This window comes from Pan paniscus, chromosome 18 (assembly GCF_029289425.2).
Source record: "Pan paniscus chromosome 18, NHGRI_mPanPan1-v2.0_pri, whole genome shotgun sequence".
Lineage (NCBI taxonomy): Eukaryota > Metazoa > Chordata > Mammalia > Primates > Hominidae > Pan > Pan paniscus.
In genome coordinates, this window is record NC_073267.2 from 5,576,537 (window position 1) to 5,594,192 (window position 17,656).

Below are 17,656 nucleotides of genomic sequence, written 5' to 3' on the forward strand. Positions count from 1 at the left end.
CAGATCATCTAGACAGAAACTCAACAAAGAAACACTGAATTTAAACTGCACTTAAGACCAAATGAATCTAACAGACATTTACAGAACATTTCATCTAACTGCTGCAGAATATATATTCTTCTCATCAGCACATGGAACAGTCTCCAAAATAGACCATATGTTAGGCCAAAAAACAAGTCTCAGCAAATTTAAAAGAATTTAAATCATAGCAAGTATCTTCTTGACCACAATGGAATAAAACTAGAAATCATTAACAAGAGGAACTTTCAAAATTGTACAAATACAGGGAAATTAAACAACATGTTCCTGAATGACCAATGAGCAAATGAAGAAATTAAGATGAACATTTAAAAATTTCTTAACACAAGTGAAAATAGAAACACAATATGCCAAAACCTATGGGATATAGCAAAACCAGTATTAAGAGGGAAATTTACATCAATAAATACCTACATCAAAAAAGCAGAAAGATTTCAAATAACGAACTAATGATACATCCCAAGGAACTAGAAAAGCAAGACCAAATCAAGCCCCAAATTAGTAGAAGGAAAGAAATTGTAAAGATCAGAGCAGAAATAAATAAGAGACTAAAGAAACAATACGAAAGATCAATGAAACAAAAAGTTGGTTTTTAAAAAAGATCAACAGATAAATTATTAACTAGACTAAGAAAAAAAGAGAAAAGACTCAAGTAAATGAAATCAGAAAGAAAAAGGAACTATTACAGCTGATACCACTGAAATACAAAGGATCATTAGAGACTATTATAAACAACAAATTAGAAAACCTAGTGGAGTGTGCTGGGTGTGGTGGCTCATGCCTGTAATCCCAGCACTTTGGGAGGCCAAGGTGGGCAGATCACTTGAGGTCAGGAGTTCGAGACCAGCCTGGTCAATATGATGAAACCCAGTCTTTACTAAAAATACAAAAATTAGCCAGGCATGGTGGCGGGCGCCTGTAATTCCAGCTACTTGGGAGGCTGAGGCAGGAGAATCACTTGAACCCGGGAGGTGGAGGTTGCAGTGAGCTGAGATTGCGCCACTGCACTCCAGCTTGGGTGACAGAGCAAGACTCTGTCTCCAAAAAAAAAAAAAAAAAGAAAACCTAGTGGAAATGGATAAATTGCTGGACACATACAACATACTGAAATTGAACCAAGAAGAAATAGAAAACCTGAACAGACCAATTATGAGTAATGAGATTGAATGTGTAATAAAAAGTCTCCCCAAAACAAAAAGCCCAGGACCTGACAGCTTCACTGCTGAATTTTACCAAATATTTAAAGAACAAATACCAATTCTTTTCAGTCTCGTCCAGAAAATTGAAGAGGAGGAAAGTTTTCCAAACTCATTCTACAAGTTCAGCATTACCCCAATACTAAAACCAGCCAAGGACAAAGCAACAACAAAAAAACTATAGGCCGATTTCCCTGATGAACCTAGATGCAAAAATCCTTAACAAAATACTAGCAAACCAAACCCAGCAACACATTAAAAACCATTCATGGCTTTCCTACTTTGACCACTTCCAGTAAGTAATGAATGTTTTGCATTTAAAAAAAATCATTCATCATGAACAAGGGGACTTTATTGGAGGGATGCAAGGATGGTTCAACATATGCAAATCAATAAATATGATACATTACACCAATAGAATGAAAGACAAAAATCATATAATCATCTTAATAGATGCAGGAAAATGCATGTGATGAAATTTAACATCCCTTCATGATAAATCTCTCAATACGTTAGGTATAGAAGGAATGTACCTCAATATAATAAAGGTCATATATGACAGACCCACAGCCAACATTACACTGAGTGAGGAAAAGTTGAAAGCTTTTCCTGTAAGAACTGGAACAACACAAGAGTGCCTACTTTCACCATTTTTATTTGACATAATACTAGAAGTCTTAGCCAGAGCAATTAAGCAAGAGAAACAAAAAAGGGCATCCAAATGAAAAAGGAGGAAGTCAAATTGTACCTGTTTGCAGATGACATGATCTGATAGGAAACCCTAAAAGCTCCACCAAAAAAACTCTTAGAACTGATAAATGAATTCAACAAAGTTGCAGAATACAGAATAAACATACAAAAAATCAGTAGCATTTCATACACCTACAATGAACTAGCAGAAAAAGAAATCAAGAATGTAATCGTATTTATAAGAGCTAAAACCAAAATACCCAGGAATAAATTTAACCAAGGAGGTGAAAGATCTCTACAAGGAAAACTGTAAAAGACACTGATGAAAGAAATTGAAGAGAACACACAAAAAATGAAAAGACATCCCATGTTTATGGATTGGAAGAATTAATATTGTGAAAAATATCCATGCTACCGAAGTGATCTACAGATTGAATCAAAATACCAATGACATTCTTCACAGAAATAGAAAAAAAAATCCTAATATTTGTATAGACCCACCAAAGACCCCAAATAGCCAAGCAATCCTAAGGAAAAAGAACAAAGCTGGAAGCATCACATTACTGGACTTTAAAATATGCTTCAAGGCTATAGGAAACAAAATATGGCCAGGTGCGGTGGCTGACACCTATAATCCCAGGACTTTGGGAGGTCGCAGTAGGCAGATCACTTGAGGCCAGGGGCTCAAGACCAGCTTGGCCAACATGGAGAAACCCTGTCTCTACTGAAAATACAAATATTAGCCAGGCATGGTGGTGGTGGGTGAGTGTAATCCCAGCTACTCGGGAGGCAGAGGCAGGATAATCGCTTGAACCTGAGAGGTGGAGGTTGCAGTGAGCCGAGATTGTGCTACGGCACACCATCCTGGGTGACAGAACGAGACTGTCTCAAAAAAAAAAAAAAAAAAAGGAAAAAGAAAAAAAAAAGTCAAATGAGCTGCATAGACATCTCTCAAAAGAAGGCATACAAATGGCCAACAGGTCTATGAAGAATGCTCACCATCCCTAATCATCAGAGAAACGCAAATCAAACCACAATGAGATAGCATCTCACACCTGTTAAAATGGCTACTATCAAAAAGACAAAAAATGGCCAAGTGCAGTGGCTCATGCCTCTAATCTCAGCACTTTAGGAGGCCATGGCTGGTGGATCACTTTGAGCTCAGGGATTCTGGATCAGCTTGGGCAACATGGCGAAACTCTGTCTCTACAAAAAATACAAAAATTAGCCGGGTGTTGGTGGCTCCTACCTGTAGTCTCAGCTACTCAGGAAGCTGAGGCTGGAGAATCTCTTGAACCCAGGAGGCAGAGGTTGCAGTGAGCCGAGATCGCACCACTGCACTCCAGCCTGGGTGACAGAGTGAGACCCTGTCTAAAAAGAAAGAAAGAAAGAAAGAAAGAAAGAAAAAAAGACAACAAATAACAAATGCTGGCAAAGATGTAGAGAAAGGGGAACTCTTACACACACTTGATGGGAATGTAAATTAGTACAGACATTATGGAAAGCAGTATGGAGATTTCTCAAAAAGCTAAAAATAGGACTATCATATGATCCAGCAATCCCACTACTGGATATTTATCCAAAGGAAAGGAAATTGGTATGTTGAAGAGACATCTGCACCCCCATGTTTATTACAGCGCTATTCACAGTAGCCAAGATACAGCAACCTGAGTGTCTATCAGCAGATGAATGGACAGAGAAAATGTGGTACACAGACCCAGTGAAGTACTATTTCACCATAAAAATAACCAAATTCTTTCATTCATAGCAACATCGATGAACTTGGAGGACATTATACTAATTGAAGTAAGCCAGGCATGGAAAGATAAATGTTGCATGTCCTTCCTCGTATGTGGAAGCTAAAAAAGTTGATCTCATAGAAGTGGAGTGTTGAGGCAGGGTGCCTGTAATCCCAGCACTTTGGGAGGCCAAGGTGGGTGGATTACTTGAGGTCAGGAGTTCGTGACCAGCATGGCCAACATGGTGAAACCCCCTCTCTACTAAAAATACAAAAACTAGCTGGGCGTGGTGGCATGCACCTGTAGTCCCAGCTACTCGGGAGGCTGAGGCAGGAGAATCGCTTGAACCTGGGAGGCGGAGGTTGCACTGAGCCAAGATAGCGCCACTGCACTCCAGCCTGGGTGACAGAGCGAGACTCCATCTCTAAAAAAAAAGAAGTGGAGTGTTGAATAGTGGTTACTAGAGGTGGGGAGGGGGATGGGGGAGAGGAGATAACCAGAGGTTGGTTAGGGGATGCACTAGTACAGCCAGGAGGAGGAATAAGTGGTACCGTTCCATAGCACTATAGGGTGATTGCAAATAACAACAATTTGTGGCTTTTTTTTTTTTTTTAAAGACAGTGTCTTGCTTTGTCACCCAGGCTGAAGTGCAGTGGTGCAGTCATGGCTCACTGCAGCCTCGACCTCCTGCTGGGCTCAAGTGATTCTGCCACCTCAGTCTCCCAAGTAGCTGGGACCATAGGTGTGCGCCACCACACCCGGCTAATGTTTTTGATATTTTTGGTATAGATGGAGTTTTGCCATGTTGGCCAGGCTGGTTTCTAATTCCTGAGCTCAAGCCATCTGCCTGCCTTGGCCTCCCAAAGTGGTGGGATTGTAAGGCGTAGCCTATTGTGTATTTTCAAATAGCTAGAAGAGCGAATTTGGAATGTTCCCAACACAAAGAAATGACAGATGTTTGAGGTGATGCATCTGCCCATTACATATTGTATACATGTATGGAAATATCACACTGTACCCCGTAAATATGTACAATTATTACATGTCTATTGAGAATAATAATAAAGCCAAAAATGCAAGTTCCACAGCCCCATCCCCAACCCGCCGAAGCTATATATCTGGAGGCCTAAGAATCTTCATTGTATAAACTCTTTTAAAAATGCACCATCTTATTTCAAAAGCTTTTGCTTCTTGGAGCATCCCAAGCTTCCAATGAGGACACTAGCATTTCCTGGGAGCTGCCGTGTACCTGGCACAGGCTATGCGGCTTCAAATGTATTCCGTTGACTCTCCTTGCAGCTCAGGAAGGTGGGGATTACTATGCTCATTTATTTGCAGACAGGGAAATTGAGGCTTAGAGGAGTGAAGCGACTTATTCCAAAGGGACCAGCTGTCCATTGTCACACGGCTGGGAAGTGACTGAGTCCTCTGCCTCTCCACCCTCTGCTACGTCACCTCCTCCCATGTAGTTGTTCCCGGCCACCCACCTGGAGAGCCTTTCCTGGACTTCTCTTCTTCCTCACCCTGTCGTCTCCTTTATAGCTCTTATCAGAACGTGCAATTATTTCACTTCTTGGTTTGTTTAGGTGATTTATGTTTCTTTTCCTCGGGCCTCTGGTTTTCCCTAGAGCCTAGATGGTGTCTGGTACATTAGTGGGTGCTCAATACGTACTTGCTGAATGAATGGTGATGTGGTTTGGCTGTGTCCCCACCCAAATCTCATCTTGAATTGTAGCTCCCATAGTTTCCATGTGCTGTGGGAGGGACCTGGTGGGAGGTAATTGAATCATGGGGGCTATTTCCCCCATACCGTTCTCGCGGTAATGAATAAGTCTCACAGATCTGATGGTTTTATAAGGGGTTTCCCTTTGTGCTTGCTTCTCATTCTCTCTTGTCTGCCACTATGTGAGACGTCCCTTTCGCCTTCCACTGTGATGGTGAGGCCTCCCCAGCAGTGTGCAACTGTGAGTCCATTGAACCTCTTTTTCTTTATAAATCACCCAGTCTTGGGTTTGTCTTTATCGTCAGCATAAAAACAGTACAATACAAATGGGCTTGTTAATGCAGCTGTGGGGGCCAACACCTTCTAATAAGACGGCCTCCTGTCTTGCCACATTTTGGCTTCCAAGGCTCCGAGCCCGTTTCTACTTGTGTGTACACGTCTGTGTGTGTGTGCACCTGCAGGTTACAAATCCCTTGGCAACCTTAACACCAATGCATTGTTCCCACACCTGGCCTAGAAACTCAGAGCCACCCCCACCCCCACTGTCCCCGCTCTTAGCCAGGGCAGCAGCGCAGCTCACCAGGCTCCCCGAAGCATCCTTCCTGCTGTTTCTGCCAGCTGAGAATGGCCTCCAGCCACCGGAGCTTGTAGAAGTCGGAGAAGCCGCCCATTCCACAGAACATGACTGGAAGTAAAGACGGGGGCTCTCTGCAGGCTTGCCCCCCAGGCCCACCTCCTCCCACTCCCCAGGGCTGCCACGGTGCCACCTGCCTCCATCTGCCTGGGTTAGGCTTAGGAGGTGGGCGTTCAATGCAGAGGTGGGAAGGAGGCAGCTTGAGCCTTTGCCCGACCAACTAGGGGCTCCCACACTTGTGTCCCGCCTCCCACTGAGGGCCTTGATCAGGGCTGCTCCAAAGTCAGGATCAGTGGAGGAGTTTGGACACCCCAGCCAGCTAGCAGCCTCCCAAGTGCTCCCTGTCTGCCTCATCCTTAAGGCTTTGCGGGTCTGTCTGCCAGTCACCTGGTCCATCTGTGTAGAGCTCCGTCACTGGGGCAGCCTTTGGGGGCAAGAAACTGTCACACAGTGGCAGGTAAAATACAGGATGCCCAGTTACATTTGAGTTTTCGATAAACAATGAATATAATTTTTGAGTGTAAGTATATCCCATGAAATAGTTGGGATAAACTTATACTAAAAATGGATTCATTGCTTATCTGAAGTTCAAATTTAACTGAGCACTCTGTATTTTTACTTGCTTAATCTGGCAACTCCGTGTGTGTGTGTGTGTGTGTGTGTGTGTGTGTGTGTGTGTGTTGGTGGGGGGACACCCTGTTCCTTTGCCCCGGGGGCAGAATGCTGGCCATACTGTTTTCCATGAAGATGTCCCGGGTAGGGTAGGCGTATCCAATGGCCTCAGCTCTGCGGTTCAAGTCCATCATGTTGGCGCAGAAGAGGTTGATATAGTCCTGGCTCTGTTGGAATGGTCCCTGTGTGCATCCCCTCTGGGGAGACAAACACCCAAAGACAAGGGAGTCAGTGGTACAGATGACAGACACACGCCCTGCTATGGGAAAGTCTTGCAGTTCTGAGACGGTCTTGCAAGGGGCTGTGTTTAGGGCTGTGTTTAGGGCAGGTCTTTTTCTCCTTTTTGCAGGATTTCTTCCCCATGCACACCCCCAGCCTGCTGGGACTCCTTCATCAGAGAGAGCTGGGTTCGAGATCCAGCTCTGCCACTTAGGAGCAAACCACTTGGTTTGCTAAAGTAACCTTTCTGAGCCTCAAGAGTTTTTATCAGGAAAGGGTGAGGCCTCTAGAAACGGCACCAGAGGGGCTCTCATGTGGGGGGATGACACAGCTGGGAAGTGCCCAATGTGATGCCTGGGCCACTAGGAGGTGCTCTGTGACCGATCGTGGGGGCAATGCAATGTACAACGAGCCTGAACCCGCGGGCAGCTTCAGTGCTACTCAAAGTGTGGGCCAAGTACCGGGCTGGTCACTCCCCACACTGGGAGAGAACAGGAGTTGACAGCAGGCTTTAGACACTTCTGTAGCAGTGGTCAGAGTTACTTTCCACCTGCTGAATCTAATGATCAAAATAATTCCCTTGTAATATGGTTTTTATTGTATTTATAAAAATATTGGGCTGTCACAGCTTGCAGAGAAATAATAATTTTTAAATTCTGTTGAACAAAAACAGAGAGTGTCTCCTCAGCTAAGGATTTCTGGACACTGAATCACATTTTTTTTTGAACGAAGATAATGAACCCTACCTTTCTATATGAAAAAATATATATGGCCAGGCACAGTGGCTCATGCCTCTAACCCCAGCACTTTGGGAGGCCGAGGCGGGTGGATCACGAGGTCCGGAATTCAAGACCAGCCTGGCCAACATGGTGAAACCCCATCTCTACTAAAAATACAAAAATTAGCTGGGCATGGTGGCACGTGCCTGTAATCCCAGCTACTTGGGAGGCTGAGGCAGAGAATTGCTTAAACCCGGGAGGCAGAGGTTGCAGTGAGCTGAGATCGTGGCACTGCACTCCAGCCTGGGCAGCAGAGTGAGACTCCATCTCAAAAAAAAAAAAAAAGAAGGAAAAGAAATATACATATATATATATAGTGGTATATATATACATAGTGGTGTATATATATAGTGGTATATATATACATAGTGGTGTATATATATAGTGGTATATATAGTGGTATATATAGTGGTATATATATAGTGGTATATATATAGTGGTATATATATAGTGGTGTATATATAGTGGTGTATATATATAGTGGTGTATATAGTGGTGTATATATATAGTGGTATATATAGTGATATATATAGTGGTATATATATAGTGGTATATATATAGTGGTGTATATATATAGTGGTATATATATAGTGGTGTATATATAGTGGTATATATATAGTGGTGTATATATAGTGGTATATATACAGTGGTGTATATATCTAGTGGTATATATATCTAGTGGTGTATATATAGTGGTATATATATAGTGGTATATATATAGTGGTGTATATATATAGTGGTATATATATAGTGGTGTATATATATAGTGGTATATATATAGTGGTGCATATATAGTGGTATATATAGTGGTGTATATATATAGTGGTATATATATAGTGGTATATATAGTGGTATATATATATAGTGGTGTATATATAGTGGTGTATATATAGTGTATATATATAGTGGTATATATAGTGGTGTATATATAGTATATATATAGTGGTGTATATATAGTGGTGTATATATAGTGGTATATATAGTGGTATATATATAGTGGTGTATATATAGTGGTGTATATATATAGTGGTGTATATATATAGTGGTATATATAGTGGTATATATAGTGATGTATATATAGTGGTATATATAGTGGTATATATAGTGGTATATATATAGTGGTGTATATATAGTGGTGTATATATAGTGGTGTATATATATAGTGGTATATATATAGTGGTATATATAGTGGTATATATAGTGGTATATATATAGTGGTATATATATAGTGGTATATATATAGTGGCATATATATATAGTGGTGTGTATGGTGGTATATATATAAAGAAAAGAAATATATATACTGGTGTTTGTGTATATATATGCCACTATATATATTTTTTCTTTTTTTTATATGTATATATATAGAGAGCGGCATATATATATAGTGGCATATATAATGTAGTAGCATGATCTCAGCTCACTACACCCTCTGCTTCCCTGATTCAAGCGATTCTCCTGCCTCAGCCTCCCGAGTAGCTGGAATTACAGGTGCATGCCACCATGCCCGACTAATTTTTGTATTTTTAGTAGAGACGGGGTTTTACCATGTTGGCCAGGCTGGTCTCGAACTCCTGATCTCAAGTGATCCACCCACCTCAGCCTCCCAAAGTGCTAGGATTACAGGTGTGAGCCACCGTGCCCGGCCTCATCCATTTGTTTTTGTTTACAGAGTTCTTTCTGATGATTCTCTTTTATTCTCTCTTTCTCTCTCTCATTGTGTTTTTCTGATGCCCTACAGTCCAGTTCAGCAGGCAAAGCTATCTGTTTCACTGGCCTAACAGAATCCCAAATGCCAGATCCCAAATCGGCTCAATTACACAGCAGGAGTATGATAGGGGCCCTACTTCTCCCTCCTGAGGTCCCAAGTAGAAATCCAAAGCTCTGCTTATTTTCCTGGTGTGTAGCAGACAAAACTACACTGCCATGACCCCCTTTTCATTTATTTCTTTTTTCTTTTTTTTTTGAGGCAGAGTCTTACTCCATTGCCTGGGCTGGAGTGCAGTGGCGCAATCTTGCTCACTGCAACCTCCGCCTCCCGGGTTCCAGCGATTCTCCTGCCTCAGCCTCCTCTTGTAGCTGGGATTACAGGTGCACGCCACCACGTCCAGCTAATTTTTTTTTTTGTATTTTTAGTAGAGAATGGGTTTCACCATGTTGGCCCAGCTGGTTTTGAACTCCTGGCCTCAAGTGATCTGCCTGCCTTGGCATCCCAAAGTGCTTGGATTACAGGCATGAGCCACCACGTCCGGCTGCCCCTTTTCCTTTTTCCTTCCCCTTCCCCTGGCACAGCGGGGGCTCCCTGGGCACTCACCATTCTGGCCCAGAGGAAGAAGAGCAGTTGGTGGGACAGGCAGTAGCCTGAGCAGCCGGGCTTGGTCATGAGGCTCCTGCAGAGGTCTGAGAGGCCGCAGGGCTCGCTGCTGTCCGTCCTGGGGGAAAGTGGTTCCAAGCTGTTAAGGATGGAGCGCTGACTCCGCCCTGCGTCTTCCCAGCCCCCTAGTTGTAGTTGGAACTCCCAGTAGATTCCAGACACCCAGCTGGGCATGGGGGTTGATAGAGACAGTACAGCAGTCCTGCATCTTGATTTGCTAAATCTGGCTGCCCTAGCCCAGGAAAGATGACGCTAGAGCTATTCTGGGGTTGAGGAAGCCACCAAGGCTGAAACTTCCTATTGCTCCATGGGCCAAATCACATCTTTTCCAGCCCTGAACAGTGGGTAGTTGAACCCAGACCACTTGGAATCTGGGCCCAACATGCTTATTCCTCCTGCACCAGCCAGGCGCTGTGGCTTACACCTATAATTCTAGCACTTTGGGAGGCTGAGGCAGACAAGTCGCCTGAGGTCAGGAGTTCGAGAACAGCCTGGCCAACATGGTGAAACCCTGTCTCTACAAAAAATACAAAAATTAGCTGGGTGTGGTGGCACGTGCCTGTAATCCCAGCTACCGGGGAGGCTGAGGCAGGAGAATCACTTGAGAATCACTTGAATCCAGGAGGCAGAGGTTGCAGTGAGTTGAGATCGCATCACTGCACTCCAGCCTGGGAGACAGAGCGAGACTCCATCTCAAAATAAATAAATAAATAAAAATAAAATAAAATAAAAATAAAAAATACACAAATACAAAAATTAGCCGGGCATGGTGGCGCACATCTGTAATCCCAGCTACTCAGGAGGCTGAGGCACGAGAATCACTTGAACCTGGTAGGAGGATCTTGCAGTGAGCCGAGAAAGAACACACCACTGCACTCCAGCCTGGGGGACAGAGTGAGACTCTGTCTCAAAAAAATAAAAATAAATAAAAATTTTTAAAAAGCAGGGGTCCTTGGCTGGGGCCCAGCCCCTCCGTGAGTCCAGCTGTGTCCTGGCCCAAGCACTGCTCTGAAGGATGCTGACAGGATGCGGCCTGGGCACCGGCTGTCCACTTTGCCCATGGGCCCTGCACCCAGGGCTGCCCTGGGGCCTTGCTCCAAGCCCACCAAACACCAGGATAAAATGAGGAGCCCAACTAGGCTCAGTCCTGCCTTCCTGGAGCTGCATCCTCACTGGCGATGGGGACAGGCTCATAATACAAATGTAAATTGCATCTGTGGCTGTAAGAGGTGCCAGGAGAGGCCCTCATAGGAGGTCTGCTATGTGCTGGGGTCAGAGATAGGATGGGGTTTGGAGGTAGGATGCTGGCGCCAGCCCTGGAGGATGGGCAGACTTCCTGAGGCCCCGGGGGTGGAGTGGGTGGGGTGGGGGGAGCAAAGTCTTTGAAGTGGGAGGAAGCCTTGGAGAGTCTGAAAAGAGGCCTCTAGGGGCCTGGAGACTTGGAACTGCGGAGAGGAATTGGGGATTCGTCCTGGGGCCTGGAGGTGGTGTGTTCAGCCGTGGCTGCTGGAAGGCCTGCTGTGGCCTGGGAGGCCAGCGGGCGGCTGGAGCAAGGGGGACCCTGCTGGAGTAGGAGAGGGCAGTGCCCGGCAGCTACAGGGAGCTGCACCTGTGTCTGCACAAACCCCTGGCTTCAGCCCTAGGGCTTGGAGAAGGAGGAGCGGGACAGGACCAGCTGAGAACTAGTGCGTTTGGGTTTCCAGCAAATAGGGCAAGTGCAGGGCCCACCCGGTTCCCAGCAGCTGCACCAGGCACGCGTCACTTCTCTCCTCTGAGAATGAGTCCTGGGGCTCGAACGTGGGGTACACCAAGGAGGCATCAGTGTGGATCCAGGCATGTGGGAGCTTCCAAAACCCGGGCTGGAGGGTCAGCTGGAACTCTGGCAGAGAGGACAGATAGATGGGGTGGGGTGTGGGGGTGACCCAGGAGCAGTGGGCCACCCTGGTGTCCCCACCTCCTCCTGCAGCCCTGCCCACTGGCAGGTGCAGCTCAGGGCTCTAAGCCCTGTCCCCTGGTCCCAGATTGGGTTTGAAACACTCAAGAAAGCTCCTTTTGCTTATAAAACCATTTTTTCCCCCTAATCAATAGGAACAGTGATGGGATGGGATTTGACTAAACCCACTGCATCCCATGGAAACCCCAGATAAATAAAAGGTTTAGTTTCCCAGGTGCAGGGCTCACGCCTGTCATCCCAGCACTTGGGGAGGCTAAGGAAGGAAGATCGCTTGAGGCCCAAAGTTCAAGACCAGCCTAGGCAACATAGCAAGACTCTGTCTCCACAAAAATAAAAAAAGTAGCCAGGTGTGGTGGTGTGCACCTGTAGTCCCAGCTGAGGCAGGAAGGTTGCTTGAGTCTAGAAGTTGGAGAATGCAGTGAGCTATGATCAGCATTTTTTTTTTTTTTTTTTAAGAGGCAGGGCCAAGAGCGGTGGCTCACGCCTATAATCCCAGCACTTTGGGAGGCCAAGGCGGGCGAATCACTTGAGGTCAGGAGTTCAAGACCAGTCTGGCTAATATAGTGAAATCACATCTCTACTAAAAATACAAAAAATTAGCTGGGTGTGGTGGCAGGTGCCTGTAGTCCCAGCTACTCAGGAGGCTGAGGCAGGAGAATAGCATGAACCCGGGAGACAGAGCTTTCAGTGAGCCGAGATTGCACCACTGCACTCCAGCCTGGGTGACAGAGCAAGACCCCATCTCAAAAAAAAAAAAAAAAAAAAAAAAAAAAAGAATTAGCCGGGCGTAGTGGCGCATGCCTGTAGTCCCAGCTACTTGAGAGAGGCTAAAGCAGGAGAATCACTTGAACCCAGGATGCAGAGGTTGCAGTGAGCTGAGATCGCGCCACTGCACTCCAGCCTGGGCGACAGGGTGAGACTCTGTCTCAAAAAAAAAAAAAAAAAGAAACCCCCCCAAAAAAAAACAAGTGGGGAGGTGGCATTAGTGGGGAGGTGATATTGGTAGACCTTTTGGTTTGGTGAGAAAGTGGAGCTCTTAACTAAACAGATGCCCAGTCATAGGCATCTTTAAGATGACATAGGTGGGGACAGTGTTAGGGACCAGGCCTGGGAGAGGGTGGGGGACCTTAATATTGGAAAGGTCAGCTTGGGCTATGGTCCCTGCGGCTGGACTGCCATGTGAGCATGAAGCATGGCCTGGCTACCTCCCCACTCACCCCCATGCATCTGATGGGAGTGGGGAGCAGAGGGGACAGGGTTGGAGCAGCATGATGGACTGGTTATTTGTGCCTCGCCCTTGCCATCCAGGAACAACTCAGCCAAACTTATTAGATGGGACCTTTTGCAGGGTCACTCGGGGCTGGTGAGGAGAGAGAGACTCTCAGTGGTCATAAGGCATGAGAAAGATAAACCCCACTGTTTTGAAAAATAGTGTGTGGACAACTTCAGGAATTTCTACTGATATTTAATGAAGTGGATTAAAATAATTTGGTGACATGGGACACTACTGTTTGCTGTGCAAAGGGTTGAATTGCCTTTTGGACACTCTCCCCTCTGGGACAGCCCAGCCCCTCCGCTCTGGTCTAGGACCAGGACCTCCAGCTTGTGCGTGCGCTGAATGCTTGAGAGAAGACACCCTGCCTCCTCTACACACCTCTGTGTGGGTAGGAGAGCCCGTCAGAGTCTGAAGTCAAGGATGACCGCACGTCCCCAGGGCTCATCTGTGGCTTGCTCAGCAGACAGGTCCAAGTTGGTTACGGACTGTCCCAGCCCAGCCTTGCCCCAGGAGAGCCCACGCTGGGTTATTTCAGTCAATATCCCCAGAGGCGCTATTCCTGAGGGAATGGGACACCCTGCGTGTGCTCACCTCTTAGGTACTTGGGATCACTCAGCTTGAGGTAGTGGAGGGATCTCTGGATGGCAGCCTCCAGCTTCTCCCCCAGCATCCCCATGCGCAGGCTCAGCGGCTGCAGCAGGGGCTCCTGGGCCCACTTCTCCTGGACACTTTTTAGCTGCTCTGGAAGGGAGCAGAGTTAATTCATTCTACTATTTGGAATCGGGACCTTTTTTTGCCTTGGAACAGGAAAAAAAATGCCCCAAAGTCTAATGCTTCCTGGGAGCCTCTCTGCCTACTCCAGCACTCAGAGGGGAAGGATTTACTGAGCTGACTGGAAATGAGGCCAGGATGGGGGTGATCTGGGCAATGAGAATGGGTGTCAGAGTAGTAGAAGGTGGTGGCTGAGAGCTTGGTTTCTGGAGGCGGGCCTGGGTTCAAATCTTTGATGCTTGAGGTTCAAATCCTCAAATCTTTGACTCATATACTTTCTTGTTGGATGGCCAGAGAAAGGTTGCAGGGTAGAGAACCAGTGTGTACAGTTGAGCAGGTTGTACACTGCACAAGGGCAACACACATTTGGATCATGGGTTTGTATATGCAGTAAGACAATTTCCCAGCAGATGGCTGTCAAGTGACTTCAGGAAGGAAGTGCCTTTTTCTAATTCCCACAGAGGTACCCTGTGGGCTAGCAGTGGCTTTGTTGGGGTGGGAGACAATGGTGAAGATCCAGAGGTGGCCAGAAATTGGGGAGACATGAGTGAGAACATCCGAGTGAGAGCATTCACGCAGGGCTGAGAGGGCGAGGGATGAAGTAGGGCAGCTGCAGTCAGGTAGGAACCTTGTTAGGGAGGATGGGCTAGGTTAAGAAGGATGCTGAGGTAGTCCTCCAGGGCGACCGGCTCTGGCACGCCCCCTCTGCTCAGCCCCCTCCATGGGCAAACCCGCAGGGAAGAAGTAAAGGCTTGGGAGTGCTGACAGGGAGGGGCTCCCTGTGTGTCAGAGTGTCTCCTCCTGTGATTGCACCGGGTCTACAAAGTCCAATAGGACAGGGGTCCCCAGCCTCCAGTCCAGTACTGTTCTATGGCCTGTTAGGAATGGGGCCGCACAGCAGGAGATGAGTGGTGGGTGAGCGAGCCAAGCTGCATCTGTAATTTACAGCCACTCCCCATCATTCGCTGTCACCACCGCCTGAGCTCCGCCTGCTGTCAGATCAGTGGCTGCATTTGATTCTCACAGGAGTGTGAACCCTGTTGTGAACTGCACATACGAGGGATCTAGGCTGCACACACCTTATGAGGATCTAATGCCCGATGATCTGACACCGTCTCCTATCACCCCCAGATGGGATTATCTATTTTCAGGAAAACAGTCTCAGGGCTTCAACTGATTCTACATTGTGGCGAGTTGTATAATTATATATTATAACATAATAACAATAAACAGAAAGTGGGCCGGGCACGGTGGCTCACGCCTGTAATCCCAGCACTTTGCGAGGCCGAGGCAGGTGGATTACTTAAGGCCAGGAGTTCAAGACCAGCCTGGCCAACATGGTAAAACCTCATCTCTACCAAAAATACAAAAATTAGCCGGGCGTGGTGGTGGGTGCCTGTAGTCCCAGCTATTTGGGAGGCTGAGCAGGAGAATCGCTTGAACCCGGAGGTGGAGGCTGCAGTGAGCTAGGGTGGCACCACTGCACTGCAGCCTGGGCGACAGAGTGAGACTCCGTCTCAAAATAATAATATAATAATAATAATAATAATAATAAATAAAAAATAAAGTGCACAATAAATTTAATGCACGTGAATTGTCCTGAAACCCTCCCCTCCACCTCAGTCCATGGAAAAATTGCTTTCCACAAAACCAGTCCTTGGTGTCAAAAAGGTTGGGGACCACTGCAATGGGATGTAGACCCTGCCCACTGGGAGCTCATTGTTTAGAGAGACACAGGTGAGGAAGCCGTTGCTGCTAGTCAAGGATGCTCAATGCTTTGATAGATGGAAACAGTAATGGCTGAAAAGTACTGAGCCCCACTGGTAAGATGACATAGACACACAATCTCATGAGATACATGTGCATGATCATGTGATACTCCCATCCACCAGCTGCAGCTGAAGGATGAGGAAACCAAAACTCCACGAGAGCAGGTAACTCAGTGCCATGCAGCCAGTTGGGGGAGATCCAGGATTTGAACCTGGGCAGTCCAGTTCTGAAGCTCTGTTCTAGGCACTGGCATTGCCTTTGCTCCCTTCTGGGCACAGTTCACGGTTGTGGTTGTATTAAGCGCTGAATTCCTAGGGAATCTGTTATGGAGCAAGATTATTGAGAGGAGAAGGGGCAGTGGATGTGGGATGTGGCGTGGGTGGAGAAGCCGGGCTCACTGCAGCTGCCAAGGAGGGGGGACCCTGGTCTGAGGCTGTTAGGTGGGGCCGCTTTCCCAGTGAATGCTGCCCAGTCATGATTAAGAGAACCCCCTCCCTTCTTTGCTAAAAGAGGATAATAATAATGGGTGTAACCTCAGGGATGATGGGGAGAGGGCACTGAAGTACCCCATGCAATGCACCTGGGTTGTGCCCACATTGAGCAGATACTTAGTGAACTACAGCTTTTGCTATCACATGCGCCCCAGGAAGCACCCAGCCCCGTGGGTGCCACCTGTGTGCTTGTGTGTGTGTGTCATATGTTTGTGTCCATGCGTGCATTCGTGCTTGTGTGTGTGATGTGCATGTGTGTGTGCGTGCGTGTGTGCTTGTGTGGGTGTGCATGATGTGCGCATGTGTGTGTTTACCTTGGCCTGTCTCCAGCCCCCTTCTTGGGGATCTTATAGCTCTCAAAGCTAAACAAACACTTGACTGTTTTTGCAGAACCTTCAGGAGACTTTGGCTGGAAGTGGAGGAAGTGGGGTGGGAACCCGATCTTGAGGGTCCTCAAGTTTTGTCCACAGCCCCCTCATTCAAGGGGAAGGGTCTTCCCACAAATATCTGTTAACGGGGCACTCTCCCTGCTCCCCTTGTTCGTGACATGTCAGGAGGGGCTGTCAAATGGATCATTGCATTCTGAGAAAAAGATAATTCCCAAATCCCTTCCCATGTTACCTTTAAGTCTTTCCTACTTCTAAAAAATTGCGTAACAGTTAGCTGGGCCACAGCCGCCAGGAAGATCCAGCCCCGGCCTCCTCTCTCCTTATAGCCGAGGCAGGCTATACTGGGGCCAGGAGGCTGCCAGGTCCCAGGCGTACAGAGCAGGGCAGGGGACAAAGCTGAGAGCTAGCTTCCCAGTGTCCAGCCAGAGGAATTGGGGCTCACTCACCTTCCAGCACTCGGACCCCCACCATGCCATCCAGGTTGATTTCAGGCAGCCTCTGTTCTAGGAAGACGGTGGCTCTGTCCAGCGCAGACAGGATCAGGTCTGCAATGGTGGCTTTACTTTCAGCAGTGTCCAGCCCAGGCAGTGAGGAGGACCACAGCGGTGGCAGTGCTGTCAGTAAGAGCAGGAGCAGCAGCCCCGAGCTGGCCATGGCTGGCCTCTGCTCACAGCTGGTCACACGCTCAGCACCCTGAGCTCTGGCCAAGCCCAGACTGCCTCTGCACGCCCTCCTCCCACCTCCTCCCCACCTCCCCCTGGCAGACATGAAGACAAGTGGCCCGGCAGGGCTGCCAAGAAGCCTGGGGTGGCCTGGGCAAAGGACTCTGGGAAGGGTGGCTGCAGGGGGATGACGGTTAGGCAGCGGAGGTTAGGCCAGTCCTGGGCGTAGAGCCTGCTGTCCACGGGATGCTGGGGAGAGGGGTGCCCGCCCTGTCCTT

General features: G+C 47.2%; 1 protein-coding gene across 2 annotated transcripts in view; it reads right to left on the reverse strand.

Moving 5' to 3' along the window:
- Positions 1 to 17,465, reverse strand: part of C18H16orf89 (chromosome 18 C16orf89 homolog) — a 22,610-nt gene extending 5,145 nt beyond the window's left edge. The window contains exons 1-6 of one of the 2 annotated variants that reach the window (XM_008967976.5): positions 17,163 to 17,465; positions 13,887 to 14,036; positions 11,794 to 11,944; positions 10,006 to 10,123; positions 6,755 to 6,890; positions 5,968 to 6,072 (exon numbers count right to left, since the gene is read on the reverse strand). In XM_008967976.5, coding sequence (XP_008966224.4) covers positions 5,968 to 6,072; positions 6,755 to 6,890; positions 10,006 to 10,123; positions 11,794 to 11,944; positions 13,887 to 14,036; positions 17,163 to 17,370 — 868 coding nt within the window. In that variant the 5' untranslated portion in view covers positions 17,371 to 17,465. The remainder of the gene's footprint in view (positions 1 to 5,967; positions 6,073 to 6,754; positions 6,891 to 10,005; positions 10,124 to 11,793; positions 11,945 to 13,886; positions 14,037 to 17,162) is intronic. The other variant, XM_003815098.4, reaches the window with a different exon arrangement.
- Between the last annotated feature and the right edge of the window lie 191 nt (positions 17,466 to 17,656).